General features: G+C 32.6%; 2 protein-coding genes across 3 annotated transcripts; one reads left to right on the forward strand and one right to left on the reverse strand.

Moving 5' to 3' along the window:
- The first annotated feature begins 10,538 nt into the window (after nt 1-10,538).
- LOC107951378 (protein NLP6) lies at nt 10,539-14,739 on the forward strand. 2 transcript variants are annotated; one of them, XM_016886414.2, is made up of 6 exons: nt 10,539-10,983; nt 11,470-12,041; nt 12,179-12,226; nt 12,337-13,270; nt 13,427-14,376; nt 14,452-14,739. In XM_016886414.2, exons 1-6 carry the CDS (start codon nt 10,710-10,712, stop codon nt 14,557-14,559), a joined length of 2,886 nt encoding a protein of 961 aa, XP_016741903.2. In that variant the 5' UTR covers nt 10,539-10,709; the 3' UTR covers nt 14,560-14,739. The 2 variants fall into 2 exon arrangements, with proteins under 2 accessions (XP_016741903.2, XP_016741902.2); XM_016886413.2 differs by having other exon boundaries at nt 13,427-14,739.
- A 218-nt stretch (nt 14,740-14,957) lies between these two features.
- LOC107951377 (bidirectional sugar transporter SWEET7) lies at nt 14,958-18,762 on the reverse strand. Its single transcript, XM_016886412.2, has 5 exons — nt 18,173-18,762; nt 17,924-17,960; nt 16,873-17,254; nt 16,672-16,791; nt 14,958-15,401 (listed from the first exon to the last, which is right to left on the reverse strand). The coding sequence occupies exons 1-5, from the start codon at nt 18,219-18,221 to the stop codon at nt 15,222-15,224; spliced, it is 768 nt and encodes a 255-aa protein (XP_016741901.1). The 5' UTR covers nt 18,222-18,762; the 3' UTR covers nt 14,958-15,221.
- Nucleotides 18,763-20,336: the final 1,574 nt, after the last annotated feature.

Consider the following 20,336-nt stretch of genomic DNA (forward strand, 5'->3'; position numbering starts at 1 on the left):
GGCTGGAGCATTTAAAAGCGTTGCTGGGAAGACTCCTATTGTTGCTGAATATTGGATGAAGTTGACAAAAATGATTCTGGAGATTTAGATTGTATTCTAGAATAAAAACTAAAAGGATCTGTGTCCTTGTTAAGGGAAGAGGCCTATCATTGGTGGCAATCTATTATAAAGGATATGCATGTTGAACGTATAACCTAGGAATATTTCCAAAAGGCTTTCCAAAAGAAATATGTGTGCACTAGGTATGTGAAAGCCCATAAAATCAAATTTATCGAGTTAAAACAAATAGATAAGACTATGTTAGAATACGAGGCTGAATTTCTAAAGTTCAACCACTATGCCCAATGAATGGTCGCCACAGATTAGGATAAGTGTATAAGGTTCGAAAATAGTTTGCAATATGATCTTAAAATACATGTTGCTTCACTCAAAGAATGGGTGTTTGAGACTCTAATGGGATAAGCTAAAATCGTGAAAGAGACCAAACAAGTGGAACGCGAAAAACGAGAGAAAAATAAGGCCCCGATAAAGATAAATTTTGGTTCTACTGACTCGAATTCTTATTCCATCAAACGAGTCAAATAGGGTAGTCCACAGCAAGGGGTTGCTACAACTAATCCTAGAGGTAAGACTTCTAATTGTATGTATTTCAGTAAACACCATTTGGGCAAGTGTTAGAGGAATTGGGTGCCTGCTTGAAATGTAGATCGATGGAGCATAAGTATAAGGATTGTCTTCGACAGATCGAGCAAGCACAACCTCCTGCTACAAATCAGGCCCAAAACAAAATATTGTGCCATTTACCTTCAAGGGACCAAGGTCAAAATAGGACCACAAATATTGTAGCAACCAATGCAAACTAAACCGAGGCTAGACAACTTACCTTTGTTTATGTTGTTAAAGGTCATGAGGAACAAGATACGTCCAATACTATCATAGGTATATTGCTGTATTAGACATAAGACCTAATATTGTATAGAACTGCATAGAAATCAGAGTTGCACAGCAAAAACGTGATGGTTGTTTTGAAGAGAGGAATAATGGATTTTGTGGCTAAGCTATTGAAATTTCAAGGACGAAATTTTTTTAAGGAAAGGAAAATTGTCAATCCCTAAAATATATGGGGTTAGTTGTAATGAATAAGCAAGAATTAAGTCTTAGGCTTGATGGATAAGTAGCTTGTACATTCCTTAGAGGTCCTAGGTTCAAACCACACCTGTAATATTTTTCCTTTTTAAATTTCCAGCAACCTAGGATAGAAGCCATATCATAATAAAAATTATTTGGAGTAGAAACCTATTAAGAAATGGGCAGCAACCTAATGGTTAAACACTAACTCCTTCTCTTAGCACAACTAAGTTCAAACCACCCCATTCCCAAGTCCCTTTCATTTTATTTTGATAGAATAGGGGAAATTACCATACAGCCCTTTCGAATTTGAAAACCTTAACTATTTAGTCCATTTTCCCCTAATTACACTAGGATTATGTTTCTTTCCCATCCCAATTAGAATTTCTCTTCTCTCTTCCTATTTATTTTTCATCATCTTCTTTGCATCAAATTTTCGCTCCATTGCTGAAATTATCTTTGCTCTCAATATCAAATCAATCCCTGATAAATAGATTATCTACTGATTACACTAGGATTATGTTTCTTTCCCATCCCAATTAGAATTTCTCTTTTCTCTTCCTATTTATTTTTCATCATCTTCTTTGCATCAAATTTTTGCTCCATTGCTGAAATTATCTTTTCTCTCAATATCAAATCAATCCCTGATAAATAGATTCTATACTGATTGTTGAAATCATCATTAATAACCTTTGTAATTCTATCAAGTTCCGTAAGTGCATCTTGATCTAAAGTTTATACCCCAAATTTTATAGAATTTTTATATGATATTTGATCTTTCAAATCAACTAGTCAATCTTTCATGGTTCTTGACAAATATTCCATTAATATCTTGAATCTTGATAAATCTTAAAAAACAAATGTTAACCCATGAAATTATCATTTGAAGGATCCGTTTTAAGTGCGTCAGACCAAATTTAAGCATAAGAAACATCTTTCAAGATCCTAGTGACAGGTGTGTATTCTTTTACAAGCGAATTGAGGCAAACTGTGCCTTAAAATAAGGCCACATAAGCGTGTGGACCACACAACCTCCTCACACAGCCATGTCCCCCTAAAACCTTAGGAATTTTGAATCTCAACGGCCCAAAGCCTTCCACATGGTTGTGTCTTCCGTGTACCTTGATTTTGCAATTACCACACTGTCTAAGTCTATTACACAGCCTGGCAACACGACTGTGTAACCCCTTCACGCGGCATATGCCTCTATTTTATAGTTTTGTCCAAATTTCTATGATTTGTTCAGTTTAGTCCTTGAATGGTTTCTAAACTATTTTTAGTGTTTTGTTCTTTTTCAATTAAGTTTCTGATAATATGAGTAATGTTAGAATCCATGACCTAATTGGCTTAATTCATGTTATATATAATTGCATGAATTGTGAATTATATATATGTCTATTGTATTTGTATTTGTGATGGTATGTACAGTTTACCTTATGTTACACCGTACTAGTAGCTTTAGTCTGCAATAAGTTTTTATCAAAAACCCCGATAGTTCATCCACCATTTTTATTACTAGTGGTTTATCCACAACGAGTGGTTCGTTCACAACGTGGTGTAAAGGTAGAGGAGTTCTGGGGAACTCCTACTATGGTGTGTAGTGGAAGGGTAGGACCCTTTTTTCTGATAATTAAAATTGCATTGTATGCATGATCATAAACATTGTGGTGAACATTGAGATGTTGTAGCGATCAGATGAACTGAAAAATCGATATTCTGAAATTACTATTGTGAATTTTGTGATACTATTGATGGTTAATCTGAAAAATTGATTCTCTAATTTGCTATTTGATTGCAATTATACTATGCATTATTATTTAATATGACTTATCATTTGTTTGAACTGATTTTCTTGTGATTGAATTCACACTGAGCTTCATATCTCACTCCATTTTATTCTTCATCTTTACAGATAACCCACCAGGTTAAGATGCGGACACGACATTTGGAGGGACTTGGCTCTGTTTTGTCTTTTCTAGTATTTTAGATCTATTATTTGAAAATTTTCATTATTTAGAAACTATAATGTTTTATTGAACTGTGGCATGAGATTTAAGTTTTTAAGGATTATTCAGCATGCATTACTTTTAATTTTGATTAGGTTATTAAAATTAGGGAATTTAATTATTTATGTATAAAATACAACTTCTATTAAAACTAAGATTAGGAATCAATTTATCCACTGCTAGATCATAAATTTTTAAGTATTAAATAAATTGAAAATTAATTAAGTTTTCAAAAGTAGTCACCATTACGTAGGAAAGTTAAGCCAAATTGGATTTTGTTAAACTTGTAAACTTATTCTGGAAATAGACTAAAGTTTTCCACCAAAACAAGCAAATATTTTAAAATGACTATTTTATAAACCTCGATCGCTACTAGGTCATTTCGGTTGCCGATAAAATCTCCCTAATTTGGGCCTAACGATCAGGCTGAGTCAGGGAGGCTACATAATCGATAATAACAATAAATAGATGTTTACTTTTAAAAATAGAATAATTCAACAAATATGGAATGCTAGAGTAATTAGATAAAATTTCTTAGGATATTTATTTATTGTTAATTTTATCAGAAATTGTATTGAAGAACACTTTTTTGGACTAATATATTATATACGATTGTTTGATTTTAAGTTTTGTTACTTCTTTAGAGATTTTTTTTTCTCAAATATTATTAATAATTTTTATAATGATTAATATCTTTTTAAAATTTAAAATTATTTAATTGCGTAAATATAATTTATACTGTCAAATATGAATTTGAGAATTACAATATAAACACCCTTTATTAATCAAACAAATCTAGAGAATTAGAATTATTTATAATTACGTGTAATTAGTATAAACTTTCCTCCAATTCCTATGTGATATTCCTATGTGATAAACAAACACACTCATAATGGCTTGATCAACTTTTATGTTCAAATAAAATATTTAGTTATTTATAATTTGGTTTGACCAATTTTAATCCACATACTTTTCGAAATGGTCATTTTTAATTCTTTAATTTTCTAATTTTAAAATTTTAGCCCTCACTCAAATAATAGCAGTTAAATCAGTTTGGTTAAATTCAATTATTAGTAATGTACCATGCATATAGTTATAGATTTAGTTCATATTCTCCAATTGGATCATTCTAAATCCTTATAAATTTCAAATTTGAAATTTTGAGTTTTGACACAAATAATAGTTGTTAATCCATCATAGGGATTTTTAGTGAGTAATATAAGAAAATAACAAGTTGATATGGTATTACACATATGATAATATATTTATCATGTCAGATTTTAGAAATGACAAACTTAATCAAATGAATTTAATATTTATTGTTTGGTAAGAAATTTTAAAAAATACAATTACTAAAAGTGACCAAATTAAAATACATAAACTAAATTTATAATTTTCGTAAAATACAGGAAATAATAATAATAATTAATCGCTAGAAAAAGAATAACAAATTCCTCAATTTTCATTCAAAAACAAGTCTCAAGCAATCTACCAACAAAACAAAACAAAACTTGAAAACATAAATAAAAAATAATAATAATTAAAAGTCTCAAAAAGATGATGCAAGAGTTTAAGCTATAGTGGCAACCGCAACGGGAGCACTCAAAGCCACCTAGCACTTTCCATTGACAATGGTGTAGCTATCTCTTGATCTTCCTTCATCACCATATTAAAAGTGATTGTATGAAAATAATATAATACAACTTAATATCTCACATGATAGTTATTTAACCAGTAATTCGAAACTTCGTTAATCTTTCAAGTTAATTATTTATAGCGATTATCGATTGAGTCTTAACTTAATTAATATGAGTATTATTGTCAATATAGAAGTACGTGGGTTTGAGTGCATTGAAGCGCATTGTCCTTCTATTTATGAGTTAAGGAGGAGCTATTAGTAATTATAAGTATTGTGTAAAAAAAAAGAAGAAGATATGATCAGAACTTATAATGATATTATTGGAAAAAAAAAACTTACAGTAATTAGTTTAGTTAATAAGAGATAAAATTTTGTTTTATTAATTAATTTTTTTATCATTGGGAAATATATTAATTTTAAATATTTAAATGAACAAGGAACACCAGAGTAATTATTAAATTTTAAAAAATTCTTAAATTTTTATGTAAAATTTAATATTTATTAATATTTTTCCATTTTTTTGGAATTATAAGTTTTATTTATGATTTACTGTTTTTTTTTTGGATTTTAACTAATTTTCAAGTTATTGTTGAGATAGCATATAAGATAAATAATGTCATGTCAACAATAAAAGGTTGGGGACCAAATAAAAGAGTAAATGTCAAATTGAATAAATTAGTAAAGGCTAAGGGCTATTTTTATTGTGCCTTATATATAAAAGGTCAATATAAGCATTTAACATCTTGCTTTTAGTGAAGGGATAATTTTACTCATCCATCTAATATATAGGGATCAATTTGTTTATATTTCTAATAAAGATATCAAAATGCAATCCAAAATATAATATAGGGATTGCTATAATACTTTCATTAACTATGATTAAAGGAATAATGATAAATTTAGCCCAATGTTTATATTTTTTTGTCAATTTGATTCTTATTCTTTTTTTAGCTAAATTTGACCCTTAACATTAAAAACAAAAAGTTAAATCATTTTTTTAATGACAATACTGACTAAAATATTAATTTTTACCTTTATTGGCGTGACAACTCGCATGGTGGTCCATGTGCACATTATGCTAATATAACACCATTTGTTTTATATGTCAAGTCAATAAATAATTCAAAAAATATAAAAATACACCAAAAATTAAAATATAAAAAGTTCATAAAAATTCAAAAAAAAAATAGTGTGGAATAGACTTGGATTGTCATGCAGGCTGTTGTGTTTAAAAATTAAATATTTTAATTAGTATTCTCGTTAATAAAACATCACTTAGACTTTTTTTCAAAAATTTGATAGTCAAATTTGATTTTTTTTCTAAATGTTAAAAACAAATTGAGCTAAAAAATTTTAAATTGACAAAAATATATAAATATGGGTAAATTACACCAATAGTCACTCAACTTTCAGTTCAATCACTCTACTTTAAAAAAAATAACAAATCAGCCACTAACGTTATCGAAAAGTGACAAATTAGTCACCCATTAACATTTTTCATTACAGGTTTAATGAGACAGGTGATGTGGCCAATTAACTTGCCACGTTGGACGAGGCAAAGTTGAGTGATTGTTTTCATTTTGTCCTTCCTTTTCTGTTTTTTAATAAATGGCTCAATATTTTACTTTTTGCTTAAATGGCCCAATATATTTATACTTCTTCTTCTCCATCCCAACAATCTCACCGTCGCCACCTCCGCCACAACCATCTTTGGCGTCACCATCGGTGACCTCCAAACCACCACCTTATCCTTTTCTTTTTCTTTTTCAACCCCTCAATAGAATAGCCACCATAGTTGGGATCCGACTGTCTTTTTCTACTGCCAAAGCCATCAACTCTGAAAAAACCATATTGAAATGGGATTGGAGGCAATTTGAGGTCAAACTATCAATACCCACAACCAAACCAGTGAGGATAAAATCCCCCAAAACAACATTCAAGCAATTTAAGAACCAAAACAGCTCAAATTTGTCGAGATCTTCATGGGATATGATGATATAAACAAAAGGGTCGATTAAGCTAAACAACACTAACTCCACTGCCAATATTATCAAGTTGCATAAAACAAAATCAAAAGCAAAACAAGGGGAACATCCAGACAAACCAAACAATCGATTGAACACATGATTTTCGGGAAAAAAAAGAAGCGATTCCTCCAAAGAGACAACCAAATGTCGACAAGTGAAATTCTGGGTAGGGTCAATAATTAGAAAGATCCCAAATTCGAAATTGGACTGGGTATTGTAGCAAAGGATCTTACTTTTTTCCTGAACGGTCGAGATGGTGCATTTGGCTGGATACAATGAAGAAAAACTCTCGACCGTTCTTGTCACTGGAACTATTATTTGTGAAGCTTGCCCCACCGTCGTCGCCGCGATCCACAACCTCATGTTGCTGCTACCACTATAGAATTTTTCTCTTCTTCTCATCCTCTTCATTTTTTTATTTTTCTTTGCTTTTACTTTTTCTTTTACTACCTAGCTCAGTTAGGGTTAATAGTTCAGCTTTTCGTTACATCTGTAATGGAAAATGGTTAGTAGGATTCATTTGTTATTTTTTGAAAATTGAATAACTGAATTGAATGTTGAGTGACTGTTTTGTCATTGAAGTTAAAAATGAGTGACTGTTGATATAATTTACCCTATAAATATTAAATACTAGATTTGACATTGATAACCTTCATAAATTGTAATATTCAATAAATAATAATAATAATAATAATAATAATAATATGGCATGATTAGAGCACTTATTTTACCGATATGTCAATGTTTTGACCAACAAATTTTCCGATTTTCTTGCGAACGACATAAATATTGTTAGGGGCAATTGTGTCATTTCATGTGTCGCGGGTCCTCCATTAATACGTCACAATCTTAATTAAATAAGGCTTAAGTGCTGATTAAGGAAAGCTCAACACAATATAACTATAGGAGTCTTCCTTTAAATCAAGTCATTTTTTATTATCTTATTCTTAAATTAAGTAGGTGCTTAAAAAACACCATTTAAATAATATCTAGCTTTTAAATGTATTTGATAATCATTTTAATTTTTTATTTAATATAAAATTTTCAACAAAAAATAATTAAATAAGATAAATAAGTAGATGACTATTTATTAAGAAAATATCAAATTATATCTTATTTTATTAAAAAATTTGAAATTTCTAAAGAAATAAGATATTCAAACCATCATATTTATTTTTTTACCTAAAACTATTTAAAATAATAAGATTAAAACTAAAAAAAATAAGTATATTTTTTTAAAATTAATATTTATTTTTATAAAAAAATAACTATATTCTCTATTTATATTTTACAATTTACCAAACAAATTTTTAATATAAATTCAATGCAGTAATATTTAATATTTTAATATTAAAAAAAACAAAATAATGTTTATGTAAAAGAATTAATTATAAAATTTCCAATATTAAATTTCCTTTTCCATGGAATCATCATATAAAAAGTCAAAAACATAATCAATGAATAATGATGTACTAATCAGATAATTAAAAAAAATTAGAAGATTAGCAAGTTGTTAATTGTTAATTAGTGAAATGCAGCATTAACCCTACTTTATTTTTCCTTTTTGACAAAAGCATTAACCCTACTTTTAATATTCATTTTCTATTGTATTTGTGGGGATGAGTCGTTAACCACTTTGGGTAAAAGGCTTCAAACTGTGGATAGAATATGATAAATTCGTCACCCCAATTATAAGTAACAAAGGTTAAATTCTGGTATTTTAATTTCACCATTTTTAATATTTATATTTTTAAAATTTTAAAATTTCAATCCTCATCAGATAGTATTTGTTAAATTTAATAAGTTATGAAATTTTCAAAATTTGATGCAACAAATATATTATCATATGTGTAATGTCATGTCAACTTGTTATTTTCATATATTACTTAGTACAAATTTTAATTAATGAATTAACGACTCTTGCTTATGTCAAAACTGAAATTTTAAAATTTAAAAAAGTAAAGAGATTTAGAATTATCCAATTGGAGAATATGAACAACTATGCACATAGTACATGACTAGTAATTGAATTTAACCCAATGGATTTAATTGCTTTTGTTTGGGTCGAGACTAAAATTTTAAAATTCAAAAAGTACAATAACTAACATTGCCTAATTCAGAAAGTATAGGGACAAATTAATCAAATTAAAGTACAAAGACTAAATTCATAACTTTTGCAAATTATAGGGACTAATACTAGAATTTAACAAATATATTATTATTTTGGACAAATATAACTTATTTTTGTCTAAATTTAATAAAAAAATTAATTAACTAATTAAAGGCATAGACCTAATTAAACATGTTAAATGCTTCAAATAAGGACCTAACTACATAAACAACAAAATGTGAGGGGCTGAATCCTCATACAAAAATGGTTAGTATGAAGTCCACGTAACATGTTAATGCTCATATTGTAAAAGTTTATTAGCCTCATATTCAATTATCATTAATTAACCTATTCCCTTATATGAAATCCACAAATAATACATAAACTCCCACTAAATTGCTCATATCTATATACCAGCTTGGCGGAAGCAATAGAGTGATGATGGTTAGTATACCACACCAAAAATGGTTGACCTATAACCATTAAAAATATACATACAAAAAATTGGTTTACTTTATTTGAGGATTATAATTGATTTTAAATTTGTCATCATCGTACTAATTGTCTCTTAGTTCGATTGATATAGACATATTGCCAATATTAGAGGACGTGAGTTCGAATGCGCTAAAGTGCATTATCATTTTATTTATGGGTTGGGGAGTGGTTATGAGTGGTTTTAGATATTGTGTCAAAAATAAAAAATATAACCAATACAATTTTAAACTTGAAAATTGAAAGATAAATAAAAATTCTTGTAAAAAATAAGACCTCTCTAGAATAATTGAAAAATACTCCTACCAAATGTAATATTTATAATATGATTTTTTTTACTGTAGAATGTTATTTGAATCATCTTTACTATAAGAAATTTAATAAAAAAAAGGTGAGTATTTGGTATACTATGAATGTAATTTTTGAAGTATACAAGCATAGTTAGAAATTTGCGCTATTAGAGTTGTATGACCCAAATTCTTATTAAAGAAATAATATAATGGTAAAACTAGGGGATCTGTGGAGGGTTTAAGGCTAAGGGCCGAAGGGCCGAAGGTCCGAGTAAAATCCGTATAGAACTACAGTTCGTCTTTTTGACATTGATTATAATAAGTTTTTTTCAACCTTTAAATAGATGCAGTCATAACTCCTCTTGTATCATTTTATTTTCATCATTAGTGAATTTTATTCTCCTTTGCCCATGATTTTTTTGAGAGGGCTTCCACATAAAATCAGTATATTTTATTTTTTTTCTTATTACTTTACGATTGTTCTATATTACCATTATCGATGTTCAATTTTACAACCACATATTCCATTTCTTTTATATATTTATTTTTTAATTTTTTACCATACCCTATATATTATTGTCATCAACCTAAACCTACCAAACAATGTTTCAAATATTTTTCCATTAACATAGGACCGACTGATAGAGAAACCAAATTAAAATAAAGACCAAAAGAGGGAGTAAAATAGAGGGACTAAAGAGAAAATTAGACCAAAAGAGGAGGTTATAATGGAAGGGAGCACCATAGAATCATCCTTCCCCAATTATTTTATGTAATAAAATATAATCCAAATGGGAGCAACTTGCCCACAACCCCACTGTTGTATTGGATTCCTCCGATTAAAATATTATTAAAATAAAGATGAATCACACTGCAATTTTTTTTTCTTTTTTACCATTTCCAGGTCTGTCTCGATGTTGTATTCTTCTCCACCAAACGACCCAACAACTTTCCTCCACAGGAAAATAATATTAAGAAAAATAACTGGTTCTTTTTCCCTGTTTGGTTTCCTAGAAAATGTGTGAGCCAGTGGAAGGCAACGCGTGTTCTTTCCCCTCAAAACAACATCGCCACCACCACTTGGAACAAAGTCAGGGGATTATGGATTTGGATGATCTCGATCTCGAGAGTTCATGGCCGTTGGATCATCAATCTTTCCTTTCAAACCCCACTTCTCCTTTTATCTTAGCTTCTTCTTCTGAACAGCCTTGTTCTCCTCTCTGGGTTTTCTCCGATGAGGATAATAATAAGCTTGGCTCTCACCCCGCCGATTGCAATCTTTTTCTTACGTGTTAGTCCCTTTCAACTCTTTTCTCCCTTTCTTTTTTTTTTCTCCTGATTAAGATAAACTATTGACTTTTTGGTGGATTTGGAGCTTGAACTTTGGTCAGTTCTGCCTTGGTTGAATTTGATAATCCTGAAAACTTACGAAATTTCTTCTTCTAAGATGTTGCTGACTTTCTAACATGATTTCTGGTATCTGGATTTAAAAAGCTCCATTTGGTTTCTCAAGACCTGGAGAGTAAGATAATTTGTAAATGGAATATAACGCTTATACAATCTAGTTCCAATCCAAGTTTCTTGGTACCCAAACTAACCCCATAAAGAAGAACTTAAACCATATGATTATAGTAATTTCTTTAGCACTTTTTTATGGAGAGTGAATGTCTTTTTGTTTTTTTTTTTTTTGTCTTTCGAATAAACCGTAACTTGAAACACTGAATTCATGCTGGAAATTGCACATATTTAATTGCCTTGATATTTCTCCAAAATGCAGGTATTCCCAATCCTGGAAATGAATATCCAAAGGAGGAGAATGATAATAGAGGGATGCCTTCTCCATTTCCGGGACAGCTACCCCTTGAGAACCCGGATAGTTATTGTGTAATTAAACAAAGGATGACTCAGGCACTACGTTACTTCAAAGAATCAACTGAACTACATGTTCTAGCTCAGGTTTGGGCACCTGTAAAAAATGGGGGCCGTTACGTTTTAACAACGTCTGGGCAACCTTTTGTCCTTGATCCACATAGCAGTGGGTTACATCAGTATAGGATGGTTTCTTTGATGTACATGTTTTCTGTGGATGGAGAGAGTGATGTACAGCTTGGGCTTCCTGGCCGTGTTTTTAGGCAAAAATTGCCGGAATGGACTCCAAATGTGCAGTATTATTCCAGCAGAGAGTATTCACGGCGTGATCATGCTCTGCATTACAACGTTCAGGGAACCTTGGCATTGCCGGTCTTCGAACCTTCTAAACAGTCCTGTGTTGGTGTACTTGAACTCATAATGACTTCACCGATGATTCACTATGCACCTGAGGTTGATAAAGTATGCAAAGCACTTGAGGTTGGGTTTCTTTTACCCTACCTAGTCTCTTATTGGTTTCGTATTTGATTAGTGCTAAATCATTACTCCTTTCTCCGAGAACCTTATTTCTTGAATTCTTAAGCACCCTCAGTCACATGATTTCAGTTCTTATGCAGGCAGTTAATTTGAAAAGTTCAGAAATATTGGATCATCCAAGCACCAAGGTCGACTGCACTGATTATTGTGTCACATCTGATATTCTTTTCTGATATTTTATTGTGGTGTTCTTCCATTTCTTATATCTATGCTGACAAACTAATGCTTTTTATACCAGATTTGCAATAAAAGTCGTCAAAATGCACTGGCTGAAATTCTGGAGATCTTGACTATGGTCTGTGAAACACACAAACTACCTTTGGCTCAAACCTGGGTCCCTTGCAGGCATCGTAATGTTTTAGCCCATGGTGGTGGTTCAAAGAAATACTGTACAAGCTTTGATGGTAGCTGCATGGGACAAGTCTGCATATCCACGACTGACGTAGCATTCTATGTTGTAGATGCTCACATGTGGGGTTTCCGGGAGGCTTGTCTTGAACATCACCTACAAAAGGGACAGGGGGTTTCTGGGAGGGCATTTTTATCCCATAATCCATGCTTTTGTGCTGATATTACCCAATTCTGCAAAACTGAGTACCCCTTAGTACACTATGCACGCATGTTTGGATTAACCAGCTGTTTTGCAATCTGCTTACAGAGTACTTACACTGGAGATGATGATTATGTTCTTGAATTTTTTTTGCCTCCTGCTATTGCTGACTTCAATGAACAACAGACCTTGTTGGGTTCCATATTGTCAACAATAAAGCAACATTTCCAGTGTATTAAGGTTGCTCCTGGAACCAAACTTAAAGAGAATAAAGGATATATAGAAATCATTATAGCTTCTTCAGATGAAAGGCTTAGTTCAAGGCTCGAATTTATTCCAATTTCACCATCTGTGAAGTCGCCACCTGGGACTAACAGCTCACCAAATAGAGGAGATCTGCAAATAGATTCATTGAAAAAGCAATTAAGTGATAATCATGACCCTGCAACTGATGGAAGCAAGGTTGTTGCTAGTGGAAGCCAAGATCCTGTTTGTCTTCCAAAGAATGAAGAACTAAAAAAACCCGAGAGAAAACGTGGGAAAACTGAGAAATCGATTAGTCTAGAGGTGCTCCAACAGTATTTTGCAGGGAGTCTCAAAGATGCTGCAAAGAGCCTTGGTGGTATGCGTTATGCTCTGCCTCCAAAACTTTTTCTTTGCCTTTTTAACTTGCATTATTTAAGATGCCGATTTATTTATATATAAACTGGAATATATATATATATTTTTCCGATACCTATTGAAATGGACTATGCTCAGGGAGATTCTTGCTTTACAGTTTGCCCTACAACAATGAAGCGAATCTGCAGGCAGCATGGGATCTCCCGATGGCCTTCTCGTAAGATCAACAAAGTCAACCGTTCCCTCACTAAGCTAAAGCATGTTATTGAATCTGTCCAAGGTGCTGATGAAGCATTTGATTTGACTTCACTTGCCACAAGTCCACTCCCAGTTGCTGTTGGTTCTCTTTCATGGACAACCAGTTTGAATGGTTCTCATCAACAAAACTTAACAAATTCCAAACCTTCCGAGCCTCAAGTTGACAAAAGCGATTTGCCAACATGTCAGACACCAGGAAGTAACACACAAGTTTTGGTGGATGATCAGTTGCTGGGAGGGAGGACATTGAGCCAAGAACAACTTTTCCCTCACCATAATGGGCTTTCACCAAGCTTGGATAAAGGGGCAAACAGATTCAAAACAGGGAGTGGTTCTAGAGAAGAGAGCGCTGGGACACCTACTTCTCATGGATCATGCCAAGGTAGCCCTGCAACTGAAAGTGCCGCTACTAAGGATCCACTTGGTTTCAGCCACGACCAATGCTCCCCCAAATTGGCCTTCCATTTAGAGGAACTGAATATATCTACTTCATTCTCAATGCCTGAAGCCCCTGTGACAGCAGAACCTCGAGAACCATTTGGAGGCATGTTAGTGGAGGATGCTGGAAGTTCGAAAGACTTAAGAAACCTATGTCCAATAGTAGCAGAAATCGGTGCCGATGAACGATTACCAGAATCTAGTTGGACACCGCCTCAATGTTCCGATCTGGGTATCAAGCACACAATGCATACATTCACTCAGACAACACCCCATGTAACAGCGCGGCATGGAATGAAGAGTGTGACCATTAAGGCTACATACAGGGAAGATATAATCAGATTTCGGATCTCCTTAAGTAGTGGGATAGTGGAACTGAAGGAGGAAGTGGCCAAGAGGCTGAAACTGGAGGTGGGTACTTTTGATATCAAGTATTTGGATGATGATAATGAATGGGTTTTGATAGCTTGTGATGCTGACCTTCAGGAATGTCTAGATGTTTCAAGATCATCAGGCAGCAATATCATTCGATTATCAGTTCACGACACGATGGCCAATTTAGGGAGTTCCTGTGAGAGCACTGGAGAGTTGTGATTATGTTGTGTATATATATATATTTAAAGTGTAATTCTTATAGTCAGTCCTAGAATTTTAGGCGAGTGAAACTGAAGATTTTGTTTCCAATAGCTTTCTCAAGTTGTAAGAAACTTAGAAAAAAACTTCCATGAATCCAATTTGTTATCTTTGCTAATGAATAAGGACGTTTTATTTGTATTCTTACAACTTTATTCTTAATGCATCAGGAAGTCTTTGTAAATCTAGCATATCATTTTAAAGCACTCATTTTCAGTTGATATGATGGGGAATTTGATATCACAAGTCAAATGATAATAATTTAAAATTAGTGAAGTAAAAAATTAACATAATTATTATATTTTCTTTTAATGTTTACTGATATAAAAAGAAAAGGAAGAGAGAGAAATCTGCTGAGATTTAAACATAGAAGTTTGCAGGGACCTCTTATTATTGGATTGGAGAAAACCATATGCAGAAAAGTTGGGCCACATAATAATAAGTTTACAAAAATCTAAAACTTGATAGTTCAGCCCGCACGTTACCCCGCAAAAGAAAAAGAAGACTTGAAAGGGAAAATGATTAGGTAAACAAGCTGCTGCATAGCACCATGTTTATGGTGATTGATGTTCATAACAAAATTAAACACCCTCTCTAGTTATATATAGTAGAAGGATGGGTCTCTAAGGTGCTGTGGGGTTCTTTTTGGGATCCTTATTATCACCATTGACCACCACCTCCGAGAGATGCATCTCCATCTTGGCCTCTTGTCTTGCTGCTATTATTCTCTTTGTGGACTTGTAATATGTGGCATACAACAACAGCTGTGCTAAACTAAACAATGTCCCTAGTCCATTTGGAACCTGCAAATTTTATGAAACCCCAAACCCCTATTAAATCATTTGCAAAACCAAATCTATCTCAAAGCTCAAAACCTATATAAAAGTTTGTATTTGATAAAACATCTAGTGTTTAAATCTATGAACTGGACCATCTCATCACTAAACCTTAAAAGTAAATACAAACAACTCTACATTTGATCAGATGACATGATATGATTCAATATAAATTCTTAATGTAACCTCCCACATGGTAGTTAGCTGATTTTGTGTCCTTAGTGAAAAAGGGCCTTATTTCCTTTGCCTTTCTCTTTTAGAAGGCACATGGAATGAAAGGTGCCTAACTTTCCAAAACAACACAAAATACCAACCTTCCCTCCTAGACTTCATTTCTTGTTGGGCTTTGCAAAAGAGGTAATTTGATGCCAATTATTTGAATTGTACAATGTAATATGGCCTACATGTATCCACTAATACTAAATATATTGGGTAAGAAAGTCGGTTACATTAATATTATTGTCCTATTTGCTTAACATGATCTCTTTTTTTTTTTTTAACCCATACCGCGACATCTGTTAAATATAATACGAAGAATCCATTATTTATAATAAAAAAGGTATTATTTTGCCTTTTCTTTTCTTACACTAAATCGCTAAATGTAAAAACCATTTTTCTTTATTTTCTACTTTTTTCAGACACCTTATCACATCATCTTATACCATAGGGTGTCTTAAAATGTGGAAATCAAAGCCAAATCGCCTTAAAAAAATAGTATTTATTTTGTATTATTTTGATAATAATTTACTACTCATGCTATATTGATATTTCTTCTTTTTCTTGGATTTTTTACCCTCCCCCAAATGGGGATTTGCTTAATCAATGTTTATAAGTTCAATTAGTTGAGTAATTAGATTGTGTTTCGGTAAATATCAAGATTTATGTTTCTTTCTCAATTTCATTTAGTAAATGATTTGTAAGTATCACATTTAATCTTCTATGAGATTGTTGATATGTTTTGTCTCTGAATTGAGGTAGTCTTTTCTCATTTAATTGTTTTATAGTTCATGCTCCGGAACTACTTCTTTTAATAGTATCATCTTTAAAGTTTAAATTTATATTCTCTTATTTGAAATGTAATATGCCATACTAGTGCAAGTAGCACTCGTTGGTACTACTTTTCAATTTTTGATTCATTTCTTCAGTTTTATATATAATTAATTTTCTTGTTGAGTTAGTAGAGATGAAGAGTAATGAAAACAGAAAGAAAAAGGTGAAAACCCAATGTGTAACTTACAGCAATAAAAGGATCAAAAGGGAGGAAAGCATATGCAGTCCAAGCAACACCATTGGCAAAGGATGCTAGTGACAGGAAAAATGGCATATACTCCACACTTTTCGTCGTGATCACCAGTTTCTGCATCATCATCATCATCGTCATCATATAATAAAATTGGTTTAATAGGTAATCAATATATAGATTTCCATTGATACTAACCATGACGGATAAAGGGGCAGCATACATCATGATATTGAACAAAATAGCTATAATTCCGACCACCATGGATCGACGTTGAGTGGTGTGAGCTATGATAAGAACCAGAGCGGTGACACCCGCAATAAAAATAATCTCAACTAGCACTATTAGCATCACTTTCACTCTCTTTTTCTTGTCATGGCAATAGATGAGGAAGAAGGTTAGGTATACAATCTCAATGGCAGTCCCTGTGCCATTGATGGTTACAACCAGGGTGCTGTTGGGGTGCACCATAGGCAGCCCATAAACCACCCAAACCATGCAATTGATTAAGGTTGCAAGGTATGGGGCTGGGGAGAACTGTTCCACTGATCCTTTCTTCCAAATTCTAATAAAAGTTGGTCTGCCACAATAATACTCATTCATTAGCCAAAATAATGCAATGAACTTAACACGTTAATTAAACAAAACCCAAATAATTTAATTCCTTTGTAACTAACAAAACTAATTATGGTAGGTTTGATTATTGGCTTTAATTATGTTACCCTTCACAGTGAAAAAGCCAACAATGCCCTTTTGTTTTTCTTTTTTCTAGAATTCAGGAACACAATCCCAAATAATATAAAAATAAAAATAAAACATATTTCGACATGGTTATTGGAACTAGATTAGATTAACCAGTATATTAATTTGGATACAAGATTTGAATTTATTAAATTATGCATCGTTTTGAATTGGTTAAACTAGAATAAAAAAATGATTGAACCAAGTTTTATATTTTTTTAATAATTTATTTAATTGAAACTAGTTTGGTGGTAAGGAATGGTAACTTGATTGGTTTGTTATCATTTTGATTTAAAAAATCATATATATAAAATTAAATTAAATTAAATTCAAACACGCCTAGCCGATAATAACTTAAAATAAATCTAAGAGAAATCTACCTCAGATTGGAACTTAAAATATTAAAAGATTATTTTCTTTTTCTTGACTTGAAGAGAAAATCTCAAAAATTAAGGAAAAAAAAAACTCAATGATACTTTGGAAAGATTATGCTAAAGTCAAAGCTTACACAGGAGACAAGAACAAGAAGAGGGAGATTACATTCCCTGGAAAAGAAACAGAAGAAACAACATTAGTTTAGCCTTCAAATACATGGAAGTCAAAGTGAAAAATAATAAGAATCTCTTCCTATATGCAAATTTAAGGAAATTCGGAATTTAAATAGCGATTACAACGAATCGTTATAATTTTTTTTCATTAAGTTCATAACAGCGATCAATACGATGCAATCCAAAAAGCATATATCATATGAACGTACCTGTGATTCCAACTACATTTCGGATAGTGGTGACAAGGTGCGAAACCATGGCGGAGAGAAGTAGAGAAATGAATGAGAGAAGAGGGAAGAAAGGAGGAGAAAAATGTGGGAGAGAGAGAGAGAGTTCCAAAGGAATAGGATATTTTCAGAAGAGAATAGATTTGGATGAGACACCAATGAGTTTGTACACACATATATATATACACAAACAAAAAGGAATCAATGAGTTGATGTATCTAAAGCTGGTGGTTACTTGCATGACATGTAATGATCCGAAATGTTTCTGCTCTGCCGAGAGCTCTACGGATTCACTTAGCAGTCTAAACAAAAAACTGTTATGGCAGTGAATTATTTCCTCATGTATAGTTAACTAAGCCAATGACAGATATTCACTGCTATTTTCCACTCAATTGTAGGTCTTGGCTTATCCAAAACAAAAATTCCACATGGGTTTCAACTTTGCAAGAGAGATCTTAGGCAGACATTTGGCTAGCCACGTTTTTGATAAGTGAAACAAACCCCAATTGGAACCTTTTACTATATAAGCACAATGAAAAGCTTTTCAAGGGTTGAATGACGAATATGCTTTTCATATAATGGTGCAATTCATTTCATTTATACTGTAGGGAATATTACATTTAATTATCAGGCTGAGTGAAGTAATAAATTAATAAACTAGTACAATTTTCAACCTTGGGACTGATATTGCTGTAAATACAGGTCAGTCATGGTAAGTATATGAGTTGGACATGCATTTTGTGTTATACATCAGATCCATCACATCACCTAACATTAACCTTACATGTTATTGATCATGTCGTTTTAATTGCGAATACCAAAAATGAAAAAATATAAATCGTAAAATAATGATCATAACATCGCGTTGCAAATATACCTTGAAAAGGTACATGATATTGGCACTATTAGGAGATAAAGAAGTGTTGGTTAGTTGTTAACAGTTAGTTAGGTAAGGGCAGTTGTAACTGCTGTTGACTTACTGTATATATACATACGTACTTTGCATGAGATCATATACAAGAAGAAATGATAGATGAAGTTTTATTCAGTATTCTTGAAATTTAACATGGTATCAAGAGCCAGGTTAATCTTGCTGATTTTCTGAAAGAAAAAAAAAAAGGGTGCCTCATGGCCACTGATGCAGCAGGTGATACTCCCCGTCACTCGTCCAACACTAGAGAAGCTGAACACTCACAAGGTAATGGTGCTCAAGGCTCGACTGAAGTGCACTATTTCTCCAAGCATGATACAATAAAGCTTGCGTCACACAACTACCTTTTGTGGAAACATCAACACTTGCTGATTCTTGAAGGGTATGGACTTGAAGGATATGTACTAGGTACCACTTCCTCCCCTCCTCAGTTTATTGATGGTCCTGATGGTCAACAAATTACGAATCAAGATTTCATCGTTCATCGAAAGCAAGATAAATTTCTTGCCTCTTGGCTTTTATCTACTATTACGGATGATATTTTGGCTCATCTTACAACCGCAAAAACTAGTTTTGATCTGTGGAATGCCATTGAAAGGAAATTTAGTGCTAAATCAAACATAAAAATCTTGAGCATGCGGGATGCTTTATACTCTCTCAAGAAGTCCAATCTTTCTGTTAAAGAGTATATGTCGAAAGTTAAGCAACTCAGTGATGATTTGACTGCGGCTGGGAGCTTTATATCCGAACAGGAACAAGTGAGCGTTATATTGGCTGGACTTTCTGTTGAATTTGATTCCATTAGAGTTCTAGCTACTGCAACTCCGTTATCTCTTGATTTGTTGAGTGAATTGTTACTTGACTGTGAAGCACGTCAGTTAGAGCTGTTAAAAGACACCCCATGTCAAGCAAATTTGGCAACTCATCAGCGAAATAGCGATGATACGGGTAAACAATCAGCAGACTCTGCTAAGTATTCTCAAGACTCCAAGCAGAATGATAGAGGACAGGGCCGTGGGTGGTCTCGTGGTCGTTTTCAGGGAAATGGACGAGGATGGTCACGTTCGAGGCCGCAATGCCAGTTGTGTGGGAAGATAGGCCACATGGTTCAAACATGTTACCATAGATTTGATGAGTCGTTCTCTGGGAATGCAGGAGCTGGTACGGTTCAAGTTAATTGTCATCAGTTGCACGCTTCCAGTTGTGTGCCAGCTG

This window comes from Gossypium hirsutum, chromosome A02, assembly GCF_007990345.1.
Source record: "Gossypium hirsutum isolate 1008001.06 chromosome A02, Gossypium_hirsutum_v2.1, whole genome shotgun sequence".
NCBI classification, from domain to species: Eukaryota; Viridiplantae; Streptophyta; class Magnoliopsida; order Malvales; family Malvaceae; genus Gossypium; species Gossypium hirsutum.

Excerpts from the sequence above, each read along its gene's own strand:
- LOC107951378 (XM_016886413.2), top strand. The coding sequence starts at position 10,710 with ATGTGTGAGCCAGTGGAAGGCAACGCGTGTTCTTTCCCCTCAAAACAA. Across the intron at positions 12,042-12,178 it reads AAGTATGCAAAGCACTTGAG|GCAGTTAATTTGAAAAGTTC; the intron begins GTTGGGTTTCTT and ends GTTCTTATGCAG. Across the intron at positions 13,271-13,426 it reads TGCTGCAAAGAGCCTTGGTG|TTTGCCCTACAACAATGAAG; the intron begins GTATGCGTTATG and ends CTTGCTTTACAG.
- LOC107951377 (XM_016886412.2), bottom strand. The coding sequence starts at position 18,221 with ATGGTTTCGCACCTTGTCACCACTATCCGAAATGTAGTTGGAATCACA. Across the intron at positions 17,961-18,172 it reads AAATGTAGTTGGAATCACAG|GGAATGTAATCTCCCTCTTC; the intron begins GTACGTTCATAT and ends TTTCTTTTCCAG. Across the intron at positions 17,255-17,923 it reads TTCTTGTTCTTGTCTCCTGT|ACCAACTTTTATTAGAATTT; the intron begins GTAAGCTTTGAC and ends TTATTGTGGCAG.